The following is a 13,404-nucleotide window of genomic DNA, read 5'->3' on the forward strand; positions in this document are numbered from 1 at the left end:
CAGACTTTCATTTTTTGAGTTTTTATATATCCCTTTTATGAGTTTTTTATCTCCCTTTTATAGGTTTATTCAAATTAGAAGTTTTACAGATACTATTTTAAATCTGATTTTCTTATTGGACATAGACATTGCTCTGCCATTCTTACTTCAACCAATAAGACCAATAAACTTTTTGCCTAGAGGTATTCCTTGGATAATTAGCAATCAGTTGTAAATAAATAAAATAGGCTGTTGGCTCATCTCCCTCATCTGTTAAACTTTCAGTTATTTATTCACTCATTCCTTCCTTCATTGCAGCAAGTATTACTGACTGCTTTTAGAATCATAGCAAGTCTTAAATTGTATAAGAATACAGAGATATATGACTTTATTTATAGAGAAAAAATATGAATCTATATACCTTTTCTTTACATGGTTCCCTTTTAAAAATGTTTACTATTTAGAGACATATGTAAATATTACATATATATGCATATACATGTTATACACATACTGCCATATATGACTATTACAGATTGAAACAAAATCATTAAATGACAAAATACTACATTGCTTCATTTGCTATTTCTTTTTTTACCTTTTTTACAGCTGAACGTGAGGCATATGGAAGTTCCCTGGCCAGGAGTCGAATTGGAGCTGCAGCGGCCAGGCTACACCACAGCCACAGCAACTCCAGATCCTAGCCGCATATGTGACCTATACCACAGCTCACGGCAACGCCAGATCCTTAATCCAATGAGCAAAGCCAGGGTTGGAACCCACATCCTCATGGGTACTAGTCAGGTTCGTTACTGCTGAGCCGCAAGGGGAACTCCTACATTGCCTTACTTGATTCAAACATTTTGATAAAAGCGAAAACATCTTAAAATAATTATTCCCTTAAAAAAATGATTGTCTATTTATTTATAGGCAGATGCCTCTCCATTGTTTCTTGTTTCCTATATAATTTTTGTCCATGATTTATATTATTTTCTACATATTATCTTTTCATATTGTTAGGAAATATTTCCAGGTTTCTCATCTTTTGCAAATTCTATCCAAATTCTTAAGGTAAGATTTAAGTAATCTTTAATTAGTGGCCTCTTTCAGACATTCTGCATTCTGAAGCTTATTTATCATTCTTTTGCATGTATTTGCTTGTATAGACACATTTATTTTAATACTTTAATTCTATTTCTAATAGAACATATCTATTATTACATATTAGTTACAGTCTAAGCCACTCCCATGGGCTTTCCTACTAATCTTTAATTATAAGAATGCATTAATTTCTTTTTAATAACACTTAATAACATTAATAAAAGGCAAAATTAAAATTATTATGATTTCTTTATATGTGACATGGAAAATAAACCTATTTAGTTTTATGTTTAAAATATTAAGCAGGGAACAATTAATTGGAAAAGGTAAGTGTTCAGTTTGTTTGTAATCCTGAGTTCCATGGTATCTCCTCTGTGCAATATTGAGTCACACGGTTTAGTGAAGTTCCTGAGCTGTGGTAAGTGCTCAAAAAATGTTCATGGAGCTAATGATTAAGAATTTTTTTCCAGCTATTACTTTTGGAGTGGATAAGCAATGAGATCCTGCTGTATAGCACAGGGAACTATATCCAGCCGCTTGTGGATAGAACATGATGGAGGATAATGTGAAAAAAAAAGCAAGTGTATATATGTGACTGTGTCACTTTGCTGTACAGCAGAAATTTGCAGGTCATTGTAAATCACTATAAGAAAATTAAAAAAAAAAAAAGAATTTTTTTCCCAGAGTTCCCATTGTGGCTCAGCAAGTTAAGAACCTGACATCGTGTCCATGAGGATGCAGGTTTGATCCCTGGCCTCACTGAGTGGGTTAAGGAGCTGGTGTTGCCGCAAGCTGTGGCATAGGTTGCGTTGCAGATGAAGCTTGGATCTGGCATTTCTGGCCATGGCATGGGCCTGCAGCTGCCGCTCTGATTCAACCCCTAGCCTGGGAACCTCCATATGCCGCAGATGCAGCCATAAAAAGAAAGAAAGAGAATTTTCCCCCATATCCAAGTTCCCCTGAGTTTGTTTTTCCATCTTTCTTTATTCCATCTAGGCCTGAAGTTAAGGATCTATCAACACAACTGACTTTATGTCAACACTGAAATAAAAAAAAATTAGAAGTAATTTCATATCAAATGTTGAATTTTTGTCTCATGATTCATGAAGCATGGGTTTATATATAAATGTTCTAAAAAAAACCCTATGTGTATGTTTGAGTGGGTAGGGGGAGAGGGAGAGAGAGAGAGAAAGTAAATAGTGAGAATGCTGACAGTTTTGCTGCTTAGAGTTGGGATGGTCCTTAAAGGCAAATAGTGACCTATGTCTGACCACATGCGAAAATCACCAATTGAGGAAAAGCCCCTAGGTTCTGGGAATCTCAATGGTATTTTGTACTTCATTTTCCTCTTAAAAAGGAGAATGTTGAGTGTGTAAATACCTACATCCTTTTTAACCTTATTGCAATATGCACTTCCCCACCACTAGAAAAAGTCATTTCCTGACTGTACTTTAACAAGGTTGAAAACGTAATCTTTTTCTCACTTGACTCTGTGAAATAATTTCAAATGGAGAGAAGCAGGTGATAATGGGCCTGTCTGTGGGGGTTCACAGTGAAGCCCCATGCTCACTTTGGTGACCCCCACTTAGTGATCACATTGAGCTCTGGGCCCCGAAGGTAGACCAGGAGCGCTGCGTTCCTCTGAGCTCCTAAGATGCATCACTACTGCTTTCATGGGCGTGAAAGTCAACTGATAATAAAACACATATCTTGATCCCATTCACTTGTTTGTTCGGAAGAGCCATCATGGTGATAGCTGAGGCTTTGGAGTCTCTTCCATTCCTTTCCTTCATTAACTATGTCACCAATCAATCATTTATTCCACAATTATCTGTTGAGTGATACCAGTTGCCAGACACTTTGTTAGGCTGGAGGAAAAAAAAATACATAAGGGGTTTGGAAAGAAGGGGGCAGAAAAAAGAGGCAACTAATGGACAGTAATATACAGTGCACTTTGGGTGGGTCTTTGACTTCATGTTGTTATAAGATCATAGAAGCATGTTCCGCAAATGTGGTCCCTAGGCCAGCAGCATCAGATTCACCTGGAACCTTGGTAGAAATTCTCACCCTCCGCACGAGATACACAGAGCCAGAAAGCCTCAGGGGGATGCCTAGTGATCTTTTTCACAAGCCCTCCAGGTGACACTAGAGTACTTACATCAGAGAACCACCACATTGAAAAGAAACTCAAAACCCCAGACTTCTGAGTCAGAAAAAGCTTGCTAGAGAAGTGTGCTTAAACTGAGGTCCGAGGAAAGCCTTATCCAAGGGAAATTGTGCCAGGCTGCAGAGCGTGGTCTTTGCAACACCAGGAAGTGAGAGAGGACGGATCATGGTAGCACATGTGCCAGCCTCTGCACTGGATGCATTCACAGAGTATCTCTAATTCTCCCCCAAACCATGGAAAGGTGTGCCATGACCACCCAGATGATGGTACAACAGTAGAGAGGTTTTTTGTTTTTTGTTTTTTTAAGTTGTCTCCAAACCCACAGAGCTAATACATGTCAGAACAAGAATTTGAAACCAGTTTTGCATGCCTCTATAGCCAGCAGTCTCTCTCCTCTACCACTTCACCTGTCAACAGTCATTTCACCTGTGTCATAGAGCTTTGATCATCAAATTTGTATGAAAACACAGAAGACTTCAAATAGCCAAAGCTGTATTGAAAAGAAAAAAATGGAACCGGAGAAATCAGGCTCCCTGACTTCAGACTCTACTACAAAGCTACAGTCATCAAAACAGTATGGTACTGGCACAAAGAAATCAATGGAACAGGATAGAAAGCCCAGAAATAACCCCAAACATCTATGGTCAACTAATCTATGACAAAGGAGACAAGACCATACAGTGGAAGAAAGATAGTCTTTTCAATAAATGGTGCTGGGGGAGTTCCCCTCATGGCTCAGTGAGTGGTTAACGAACCAGACTAGTAACACATGAGGTTGCAGGTTCAATCCCTGGCCTCAGTGGGTCTGTCATAGCTGTGAGCTGTGGTGTAGGTCGCAGTTGCGGCTCAGATCCCACGTTGCTGTGGCTGTGGCATAGGCTGGCAGCAACAGCTCTGATTCACCCCCTAGCCTGGGAACTTCCGTATGCCAGAGAGCAGCCAAAAAAAAAAAAAAAAAAAGGAAAAGAAAATTTAGGCTATTTTTAACTTAATCAGTGCCAGAATGGCTTGCTCTTATTATTTGTGGAAAGAAATATGTAACTGCATTTTTTTTCATTTTTGAGATGTGAGTGGTAGCTTGTATGCATTCATTTGGCACATAATTTGATAAATGTCTTATAGATACCATGGTGCCATTCCATCCTGAACAAGATAAATGTGTTTCTGTCCTCCTGGAACTTATGTTATAATACTGGATAGTATTTTAAAATAATAACATAACAAGCAATCCAGAGTTTGTGTGGTGGCTCAGCAGGTTAATATAGTGTCTGTGAGGATGCAGTTTTGATCTCCAGCCTTGCTCAGCCTTGCTCAGTGGGTTAAGGATCTGGCATTGCCACAAGCGGTGGCATAGGTCACAGATGTGGCTCCTATCCAGTGTTGCTATGGCTGTGGCATAGGCCTCAGCTGCAGCTCTGATTCGACCCCTAGCCCAGGAAGTTCCATATACTGCAGGTGTGGCCCTATAAAAAAAAAAAAGGAAAAATATATATACACAAGCGATCCAATGTTGCTGTGACTGTAGCTCCTCAAATTCAGTCAAAATTAATCTTATCTAGAACAGTCCTCTGGGTTAACAAGGGCCTTGGTTAAGAAGCAACCACAGGGAGTTCCTGTCATGGCGCAGTGGTTAACAAAGCCTACTAGGAACCATGAGGTTGCGGGTTCGGTCCCTGGCCTTGCTCAGTGGGTTGGGGATCTGGTGTTGCCGTAAGCTGTGGTGTAGGTTGCAGACGTGGCTCGGATCCCACGTTGCTGTGGCTCTGGCGTAGGCCGGCGGCTACAGCTCCAATTAGACCCCTAGCTTAGGAACCTCCATATGCCATGGGAGTGGCCCAAGAAATAGCAAAAAAAAAAAAAAAAAAAAAAAAAAGCAACCACAGGCCTGTTTCCTTTCCCATCCCAGCCATTCCTCTTTGTGAGTGTTTTTTGTACATTTCTTCCTGAGCACATTTTCTTAATTAAATTAATGTTTCTTGAGGAAAAAAAAATGGAGGAGAGTAATTTCAATATTTAACACGATAATTAAGGGTTATTTGAGAATTAATTTTTGCTACTTTTGCTTCTTATTCTCCAAAAGGGTTGAGGGCAGGGAAAGAGGAAATTTTTCAGAGACAATTGGAACTTATTAAATATTCAGTGTGTTCTAGGCAATGTCAGATTAATTAGCAATTAGATAAATATACAGTTACTAATAAAATTATATTGTCTGTTTATTTCTAGAGAGAAGATAGGCTAATTTTGAAGGAAGTGAAAGTTTGGATAGAACAATTTGAAAGAGATTTGACAAGGGCACAGATGACAGAATCAAATTTGCAGGATAAGTATCAGGTAATGTATGGAAAAGAGATTTCAGTTTTTTAAAGCCTTTCATGAATAAAATTCATATATGTCATTTAATCTATGTTTAATTTTTCAAATGATATTAATGAGAAATGTCTTTAAAGAATATATATTATCATAAGTTTACATTAAATTAATAATTGCTTCTATGTAAATAGATAGTTTTACATTTTGCAACATTTGTATTTTGTATAATATTGTTGCAATTATAGCAATGATTGCACCTCTGTCATGTCACATAATTATCATTTTTGTAAGTGGTTGGGATGATTTAGTTCTAGTCTCTTAGTAAGTTTGATGATTATAATATAATATTGTTTTTTATATTCACTGTACTGTGCCTTAGATATCTGGGACTTATTTACTAATTGTTCCCAGTTTGTATATATAAATGTCTATCCTAGAACCTCCACTCTCTGTCCTCTGATAACTTATTTCATTTTTAGGAGTTTGACTTAATTTTGGTTTCCACATATAAGTAATATATAGTATTTGTCTTTGTCTGCTTCATCTCACTTAGTATAATGTCCTCAGGTTTCATCCACATTGTCACAAATGGCAGCATGTTTTTCTTTTTCATGGCTGAATAATATTCCATTGTATATATATACACCACATCTTCTTTGCCCATTCATCTAGTCATGAGCACATAGGTTGTTTCCCTGCCTTGGCTATTGCGATCATGCTGCAATAAACATGGGAGTGCATATATCTCTTTGATAACCTGTTTTAATTTTCTTTGGGTGTACAGGCAGAGTTGGTAGTTTTAAACTGTATGTGTCTATGCTATAGAGAGTTCTGAGGCTTCATGATATTTGAAGAACTTGGTGTCTTGTAGATGATACGTAACACACACATCTTGTAATTATGTGTACAATTCATGATCTTATAGATGTTACCTAATTTTTAAAAATCCCACCAAAAAATGAATTCAGTGCCAAATTGAAAATTGCTATGGAATAAGTTGAATTAAATTGAAAAATTTGCAACATGAATATTTGAAGTGAGCCCATTAATAGGATCGGTTTCTCCTACCACCTGCCTAGTTCACACTATGAGAAGTTGAGGCCAGGGTTGTTGTTGCTGTTCCTCCTCCCAGTCCCATTACACTGCTATTAATTGGATTTCAGCATCCAATTTCCACTTCCAAGACACAAAAGTCCTTTAACAAGTTTTTTCCAGTAAATTGTGATTTACTCAGTGTAGCATTGACATTTTCTCCTACTTAAAATATTTTAATGACATTTTAGCGGGAAAACTATAATATATTCTAATCTATATTATATTTTGAGCATTTTTTGCTACCAAAATAAGGTGCATGATGTAAGAGATGCAAAATGGCAGGTGATAAAAGATTTAGCTCTTGGCATTAGTATGTGATTTTATATAATCATATCTATAAAGTGTGCCTGAATTTAAACGGATGACACTATCAATATTCTATTTGCTGGACTTGGCAGTGCAGTAAATATGAGCATATATATGTGTACGTTTTGCTTTGAAACTCAATGTAGTTTTATTTCTCAAAAAGATAATTTTCTGGGATGAGATCCATTAAAATTATTAAATCAGTAAATTAAGAGCATAAATGCAAGAACAGAATGAATGTACTTATTAAGTCCATTAGTGAGTTTTAGCATAAATTATAAAAAAAATCCAAGTTATAAATTTACCTGTTGTACAGATGTTAATTTATAAGAAGAAAACTAAGAATTAGAAAAGTACAAAACAGAAACATTCCTTTCAAGCCAAAGGTAAATCACCAGTCTCACCAGGGTTAGACAGCATAAGGAATGTTCTCTTTCATCTGTGTGTTTATTATGTAATCAGCATCTTCGATTTCTACTTATTAATCGTAGTGGATTTTCCAGTTTTCCCACGTATAGAAATCTGTGGAACAAAATCAAAGACTGAGTTTATGTTTTGGTGGTTTAAAATTATATTAAGTTAGACGGACTGGAAGGTAAAATTTGTGGTAAAATATTTATTCAGCAACTCCCCCAAGTGTTCTTCTCATGAATTTACAGGTTTGTTTACTCAGTGATTTAGACATTCTTTCAAACATGTTATCTGTTAGATTCTGCAGGGCCATTCATATGTACTTTAGTGCCATTGCAGATTGAGTGGCATTTTCAATTCATATGTGGACTTTAAGACATATTTTAGGGTATGTTAATGGAACGTAAAATGTAGGACTTTCATTAAAATCACTGCTTTCTTAGGTTAGGATCAGACTTACAGTTAAGTCTATGTCTTACAAATTTATATTAACCATACTATGACAAAAGGTAGAATAATTAATATTTTAACACCATAAAATTAAAGCCAAGTATTATTACATAAGTGAGGTCCCCTAAAGAAAACCTCTTTATACAGACTTCAGCACCAATTTAGATAGACATTGTTAACGCTGTATTACTTTGACATATGCAATTTCTATTCATAAATTGTTTGGTACTTTAAAGGAAAGCAACTATTTTGGTTTTTCACATCGATTTGTACTCCTGTTTGCATGGTTTAACTAGAAATGAGAAGTCCTAGCCTTTAGTCCTGTCTCTACTGCATGTCTCTGCCAAGTCACCTCTGGGCTTACTGCGGTAATAATAATAATAATAACAATAACGGGTCCTGTCTAGGGTGTAGGGTGATGGAGAGCCAGAGAAGATAATGTGCAGAAAGCACTTAGCGTGGGGCTAGGCTTGTTGTCGGGGCTTGATGAATGCCAGCGGCTTTTAGTGTCATGGCTGTCATTATTATTATCAACGACAAATACTGAATGTTATCCAAATATAGAGGATTGTTATTTAGGAAAGGTGGTTTCCTCTGCTGCTTTTTTTGGACTCATTGCCATGTTGTTTCTGTTTCCCCCTTCAGTCATTTAAGCACTTCAGAGTTCAGTACGAAATGAAAAGGAAACAGACTGAACACCTATTACAACCATTACATAGAGATGGCAAACTGTCACTTGACCAAGCCTTGGTAAAACAATCCTGGGACAGAGTGTCCTCCAGGGTAAGTTCTCCAACAATTAAATTCATTAGGGCTTATTTGATTTAGTCAAGAAGATTGTCTACCATCTTTCTTTACAGTAATGTTATCAGGTCCTCCTGCCTCTGTCTGGGGTGGGAAGGTTTGCTTGTGGGACAATCTTTGTTCCCTTGTCAAGTTTTCCTATAAGTTGGAGGACGTGCTTATTTAGCAACTCTTTTCCTGATTTCCCTGCCTTATGTCTGCTGTCACCAGGGACCAGATGAAGCATTGAAATCCCAAAAGACCGTCCGGGTTACTTCTCATTTTAAATAGCTTAAGTCTGGGTTGTTGAGAAGAGGGGGCGCCCCAGGCATGGAGCCTCCACAGCTCTCCAAATTCCACAATCAGATTTCATCAGTCTTCCTAAACTCACATTGATTTTTATTTATTTATTTATTTTTGTCTTTTTTTTTTTTTTTTTTGCTATTTCTTTGGGCCACTTCCGCGGCATATGGAGGTTCCCAGGCTAGGGGTCTAATTGGAGCTGTAGCCGCTGGCCTACACCAGAGCCACAGCAACGCGGGATCCGAGCCGCATCTGCGACCTACACCACAGCTCACGGCAACGCCGGATCGTTAACCCACTGAGCAAGGGCAGGGACCAAACGCGCAACCTCATGGTTCCTAGTCAGATTCGTTAACCACTGTGCCACGACAGGAACTCCACATTGATTTTTATATTCTTTACTTTAAGCTTATCTTCTTATCTGGTCGTGAACTTGAAGGAAAATTGCTCTTTCCTATGAATATTTTGCAAGATGAAAGACCAAGACTTCAAAACTTCTGAAGCTTCTATCCCTCATGGCCATATTTGTCTTATTCTTACCCTGATTTCTTCCTTGTTATAATCTAATGTTTTCCCATTAAGCTCTATCAAAGAATAGGTTAGATCCCCAGAACCTCAACCCATCCCACTTGGAGTTCCAGTAAGCTAGGAAACAGTACTTGAGGATTAGATGAAGTGGAAGACATGACGAGATGGTTAGAGAATGACCCTATGGAAAGAGTCCTGAGTACTCATTTTTCCTCCAGAGATGTCTAGATGACCCTGATTTTTCTGGACTTGTCCTTACCTTGTGGGAGGTCTTTAGGGATACACATCAGCTGGTGTGTAATTGCTGCGTCTTTGAGCATGTCAGCAAACCTGGACCCTTCCCTTTCAGCAAAAGCCAATCTGAACATCACTGGGCATTTTATGTTATTCCTATAAGAAGAAAATAACCTAATCTCCCAATAATATGATTTCCTTAAGATTTGCTTATAACTGAAACATCCCATTTAAGTTAATAATTTTGGGTTAATTTAATAAGTATCACTTAAGAAAATACCTATGTTCTGAACTTCTCAAACCATCAGTTTCAGAACACACATATTTTCTTAGGTGACATTTATAAAATTAAACCCAAATTAACTTAAAATGTTGTGTAGGCTTTAACGTCATTGAGGGGAGGGCAGATTTTACGAATTGTCTTCTGTCTTAAGACACTGTTGTTCCATTTTTGTGTTCCAGCTCTTCGATTGGCATATACAACTGGACAAGTCTCTTCCTGCACCTCTGGGTACCATAGGGGCCTGGTTATACAGAGCAGAGGTGGCCCTGAGAGAGGAAATAACCATTCAGCAGGTTCACGAGGAAACGGCCAACACAATACAGCGGAAACGTGAGCAACACAAGGTACACGTTCTGGCTGGAAAACCTTCCAGCCTAATAGTTCTAGTGCTACTGAATCAGGTTTGTTGTCCACACATACACCAAGCCAAAGACTTAGATGCCAGGGTCTATAGCAGAAAAGGGGTTTATTCACAAGGCAGCCAAGGAGGAGATGGGGGAACAAATCTCATACCCACCTCCCTGAAGACAAGGGGCTTTCAGTATTTATGGTATAAAGCTGAGATGTGGGGAGTGTGGGGAAAGGGGATTGGAGACAAGAGAGCAGTTGAGGTCATCCTCCTTTGGCACAGATGCGGCTAAGCTGCATGCTTCTTCATGGGATGCATGTTCAGAAAATGGCATTAGCGTGACCTGAGGGTGGAGCTTTTGGCCTTCTGAGGTCAGAAGGTCACTAACCAGACATTCGCACATGCCCAGATAGAGGGTCTTAACTGGTCTTCACTGCTTCAAGGGCACACTGGCCACAGGTGGGTCCAAGGTCCTATAATACAACTTAGCCACCATCTTACTGTTTAGGCTGTGTGGCGCTTGGAGGACGTGAAAGTTTTGTTAAAGCAAACCTGATCCGTGCAGGCAGGTTATAGTTTATTGTTTATTAATAGCTAACTGATAACTACCCTCGTTTGCCTAGTATGGTCTGGCACTTGCACTGACTCGGGCCTCCCAGGCATCTGCTCACAGTGGTTCAGAGATGCTGCACCTTCTTAGACACTCTCTGGTGGCACCTGCCTCTTCTCTACCTGTTAATGACAGTTCCAGTAGATTCATTTCCTGAGGTGTTTTCCAGTATCTCTCTGAAATTCTTTATCTGTAGTTACCTTTGTTATTTCTACTGCCATATGTGATCTTTGAAGAGATAAAGTGACAGGTGACATACAGTTGTGCATTTACACAATCGTGTGATTGGCCGTTGGCTCCAGACCTCATTCGCACCTCCTTTCCCAAAGAAAGGCAAACCGAGTCACCAAGTTCTTGTGTCCTGGTGCTGTTGAGGTCGGGGTGGACAGTTGTAGTGGCCTTAGAAAGTGGTGGGATTAGATGTTGGTGATCTTTTAGCCCCTTGCCACTGTATTTGCTTATTCTTGTGCTTAGCGTAAGTGCTCACATACTCCCTCTGTGTTTTGGGATAATACAGACCTGACGAAAATTGCTGTTTTTCATTAACCTTGCATGAACACCACCCTGCCTTTGGTGCACTTGAATTTGCGTGCCTCATTTACTGTGTCGTGGTGGGGGGTTACTGTCTGTGCGACACGTACACTGACACCCAGGTCTCCCTTGGTCCTGCTCTCCCAGTGAAATACACCCCTGCTTAAAGCCAGCTCTCTGCCTGGTCCCTGCCCATGCACATGCAGTCGAGCATGGCTGGAGAACCACACCCCGCCAGGCATGCTGACTAACTTGAGGGGGCCCTCGGTGCTCCCCGCAACTCCAAAGGTATTTTTGGACTCGCTTTCCTCGGCACGTCTGGGACAACTCTTTGCTACCTTGTCTTCTCACACCTTCCACACCTCCGCCCCCATCCTTACTCTTAGCTGATGACACCGCTTCCTATTTCTCGGAGAAAATAGAAGCAGTCAAAAAAGAATTTCCGCAGCGCTCCCACGACCACATCCACCCACCTACGTGCATCTGTGCGTCTCCTCTTCTGTTACTATGGATGAACCATCTGTGCTCCGAGCTGAGGCCAGCCCCTCCACGAGGGCCCAAGACCCACCCCCCTGCTCTTTTCCAAAAGACACTTTCCGTGGTTCTTCGCCTCTTTATTTTTTCCCCTCTCTCTGCTGGATTTTCCCCACCCACATAAAATATACCATTGTTATTCTCATCTCTTAAAAACCTCTTTCTTAATCCTACTTCCTCTCCCAGCTACTGTCCATTTTTTTCCTTCCTTTTACAGTGCAGCTTCTTAAAAGAATTGTCTGAGATCTCATTGTGGTTTCATAATTGTCTTCTCCCGTTCTTTCTAGAACCCCTTGCAATCGGGTTTTCCTTTGCCATGCTGTCCATGTCAAGGTCCCGCAGGTTCTTGCGCTTCTTCACTCAATGGCCAATTTTTACCTCCCATATCGGGAGCATTTTAGATAGTTATTCCTTTATTGTTGGAATACTTTCTTCATTTGGTTTCCTAATTTTCTTTCGGTTCCTCTGGCTTGGCCTTTTCTAGTCTTTCCAGTGAGCCGATGTTTGGTTCTGTCCAAAATCCCCATGAGCATATTGGGTCCATGCTAAATGGTTTCAGAACCACATATCAAGGACCTTTGGGCAAAAACAAAATGTCTTACAGTCATTCTGAACAGAACCTAAAGATCCTGAAAGGGTCTTTCCTACTCTTTTAGCAAATATTCGTTGAGCTCTTTCTCTGTGCAAAGTTGTTTTCTAGGCATTCGTGATACATCCAGAAGCGTAATAGACAAAATCCCCACCCTGATGTAACTTGCCTTCTCATAGGAGGAGGCGGTTAAGAAATAATAAACATAATAAATACATTTTGTATTAGAATGGAAGGTGGAAGGACAGGAACTATTGGGTGGCATTCGGATTTTAGCAATGAAACATCACAAAAAAGATGACCTCAGCTTCGCCAGCACGTTCCCACCTGAAGGCCTTTTGCCCTTCTCGTCTCTAGGCTGCACATTCTTCATCTCCTTTGGGCCTTTACGGAAAGGTTACCATTTAGTCAGTCCTTTCCTGGCCACCCCTTTGAAAATAGAACTTCGCTTTCCCTAGTCAGTTTTTCTCTTTAGCATTTGTCTTCATCTCAACTGCCAATTCAGTTATCTTATTGATTTCTTGATTTTCTACACTGTAATGTCAACTTCTGAAGGGCAAGGATTATTATTTGTTTGTTCACTCTTGTATCCTCAATGTTTAAATATGCCTTTTTTTTTTTTTTAAATGATTGCACCTGCAGCATATCGAAGTTCCCAGGCTAGAGGTCAAATCAGAGGTACAGCCACCACAGCCACAGCAACTCAGGATCCAAGCTGCACTTTTAACCTACACCACAGCTTGTGGCAACGCTGGATCCTTAACCCACTGAGCAAGGCCAGGGATCCAACCCACATCCTCATGGACACTATGTCAGTTCTTAACCTACTGAGCTACAATGG

The 13,404-nt window shown here is 39.7% G+C and overlaps 1 protein-coding gene across 13 annotated transcripts in view; it reads left to right on the forward strand.

Annotated features, from left to right (window-relative positions):
- The window catches only part of SYNE1 (spectrin repeat containing nuclear envelope protein 1), a 479,896-nt gene that overhangs the window by 132,865 nt on the left and 333,627 nt on the right, over nucleotides 1-13,404 (forward strand). For 12 of the 13 annotated variants that reach the window (XM_047769899.1, XM_047769909.1, XM_047769910.1 and 9 more), the window contains 4 exons: nucleotides 1,000-1,050; nucleotides 5,471-5,578; nucleotides 8,465-8,602; nucleotides 10,130-10,294. In XM_047769899.1, the coding sequence (XP_047625855.1) occupies nucleotides 1,000-1,050; nucleotides 5,471-5,578; nucleotides 8,465-8,602; nucleotides 10,130-10,294 (462 nt within the window). The remainder of the gene's footprint in view (nucleotides 1-999; nucleotides 1,051-5,470; nucleotides 5,579-8,464; nucleotides 8,603-10,129; nucleotides 10,295-13,404) is intronic. The other variant, XM_047769901.1, reaches the window with a different exon arrangement.

This window comes from Phacochoerus africanus, chromosome 2 (genome assembly GCF_016906955.1).
Source record: "Phacochoerus africanus isolate WHEZ1 chromosome 2, ROS_Pafr_v1, whole genome shotgun sequence".
NCBI classification, from domain to species: domain Eukaryota; kingdom Metazoa; phylum Chordata; class Mammalia; order Artiodactyla; family Suidae; genus Phacochoerus; species Phacochoerus africanus.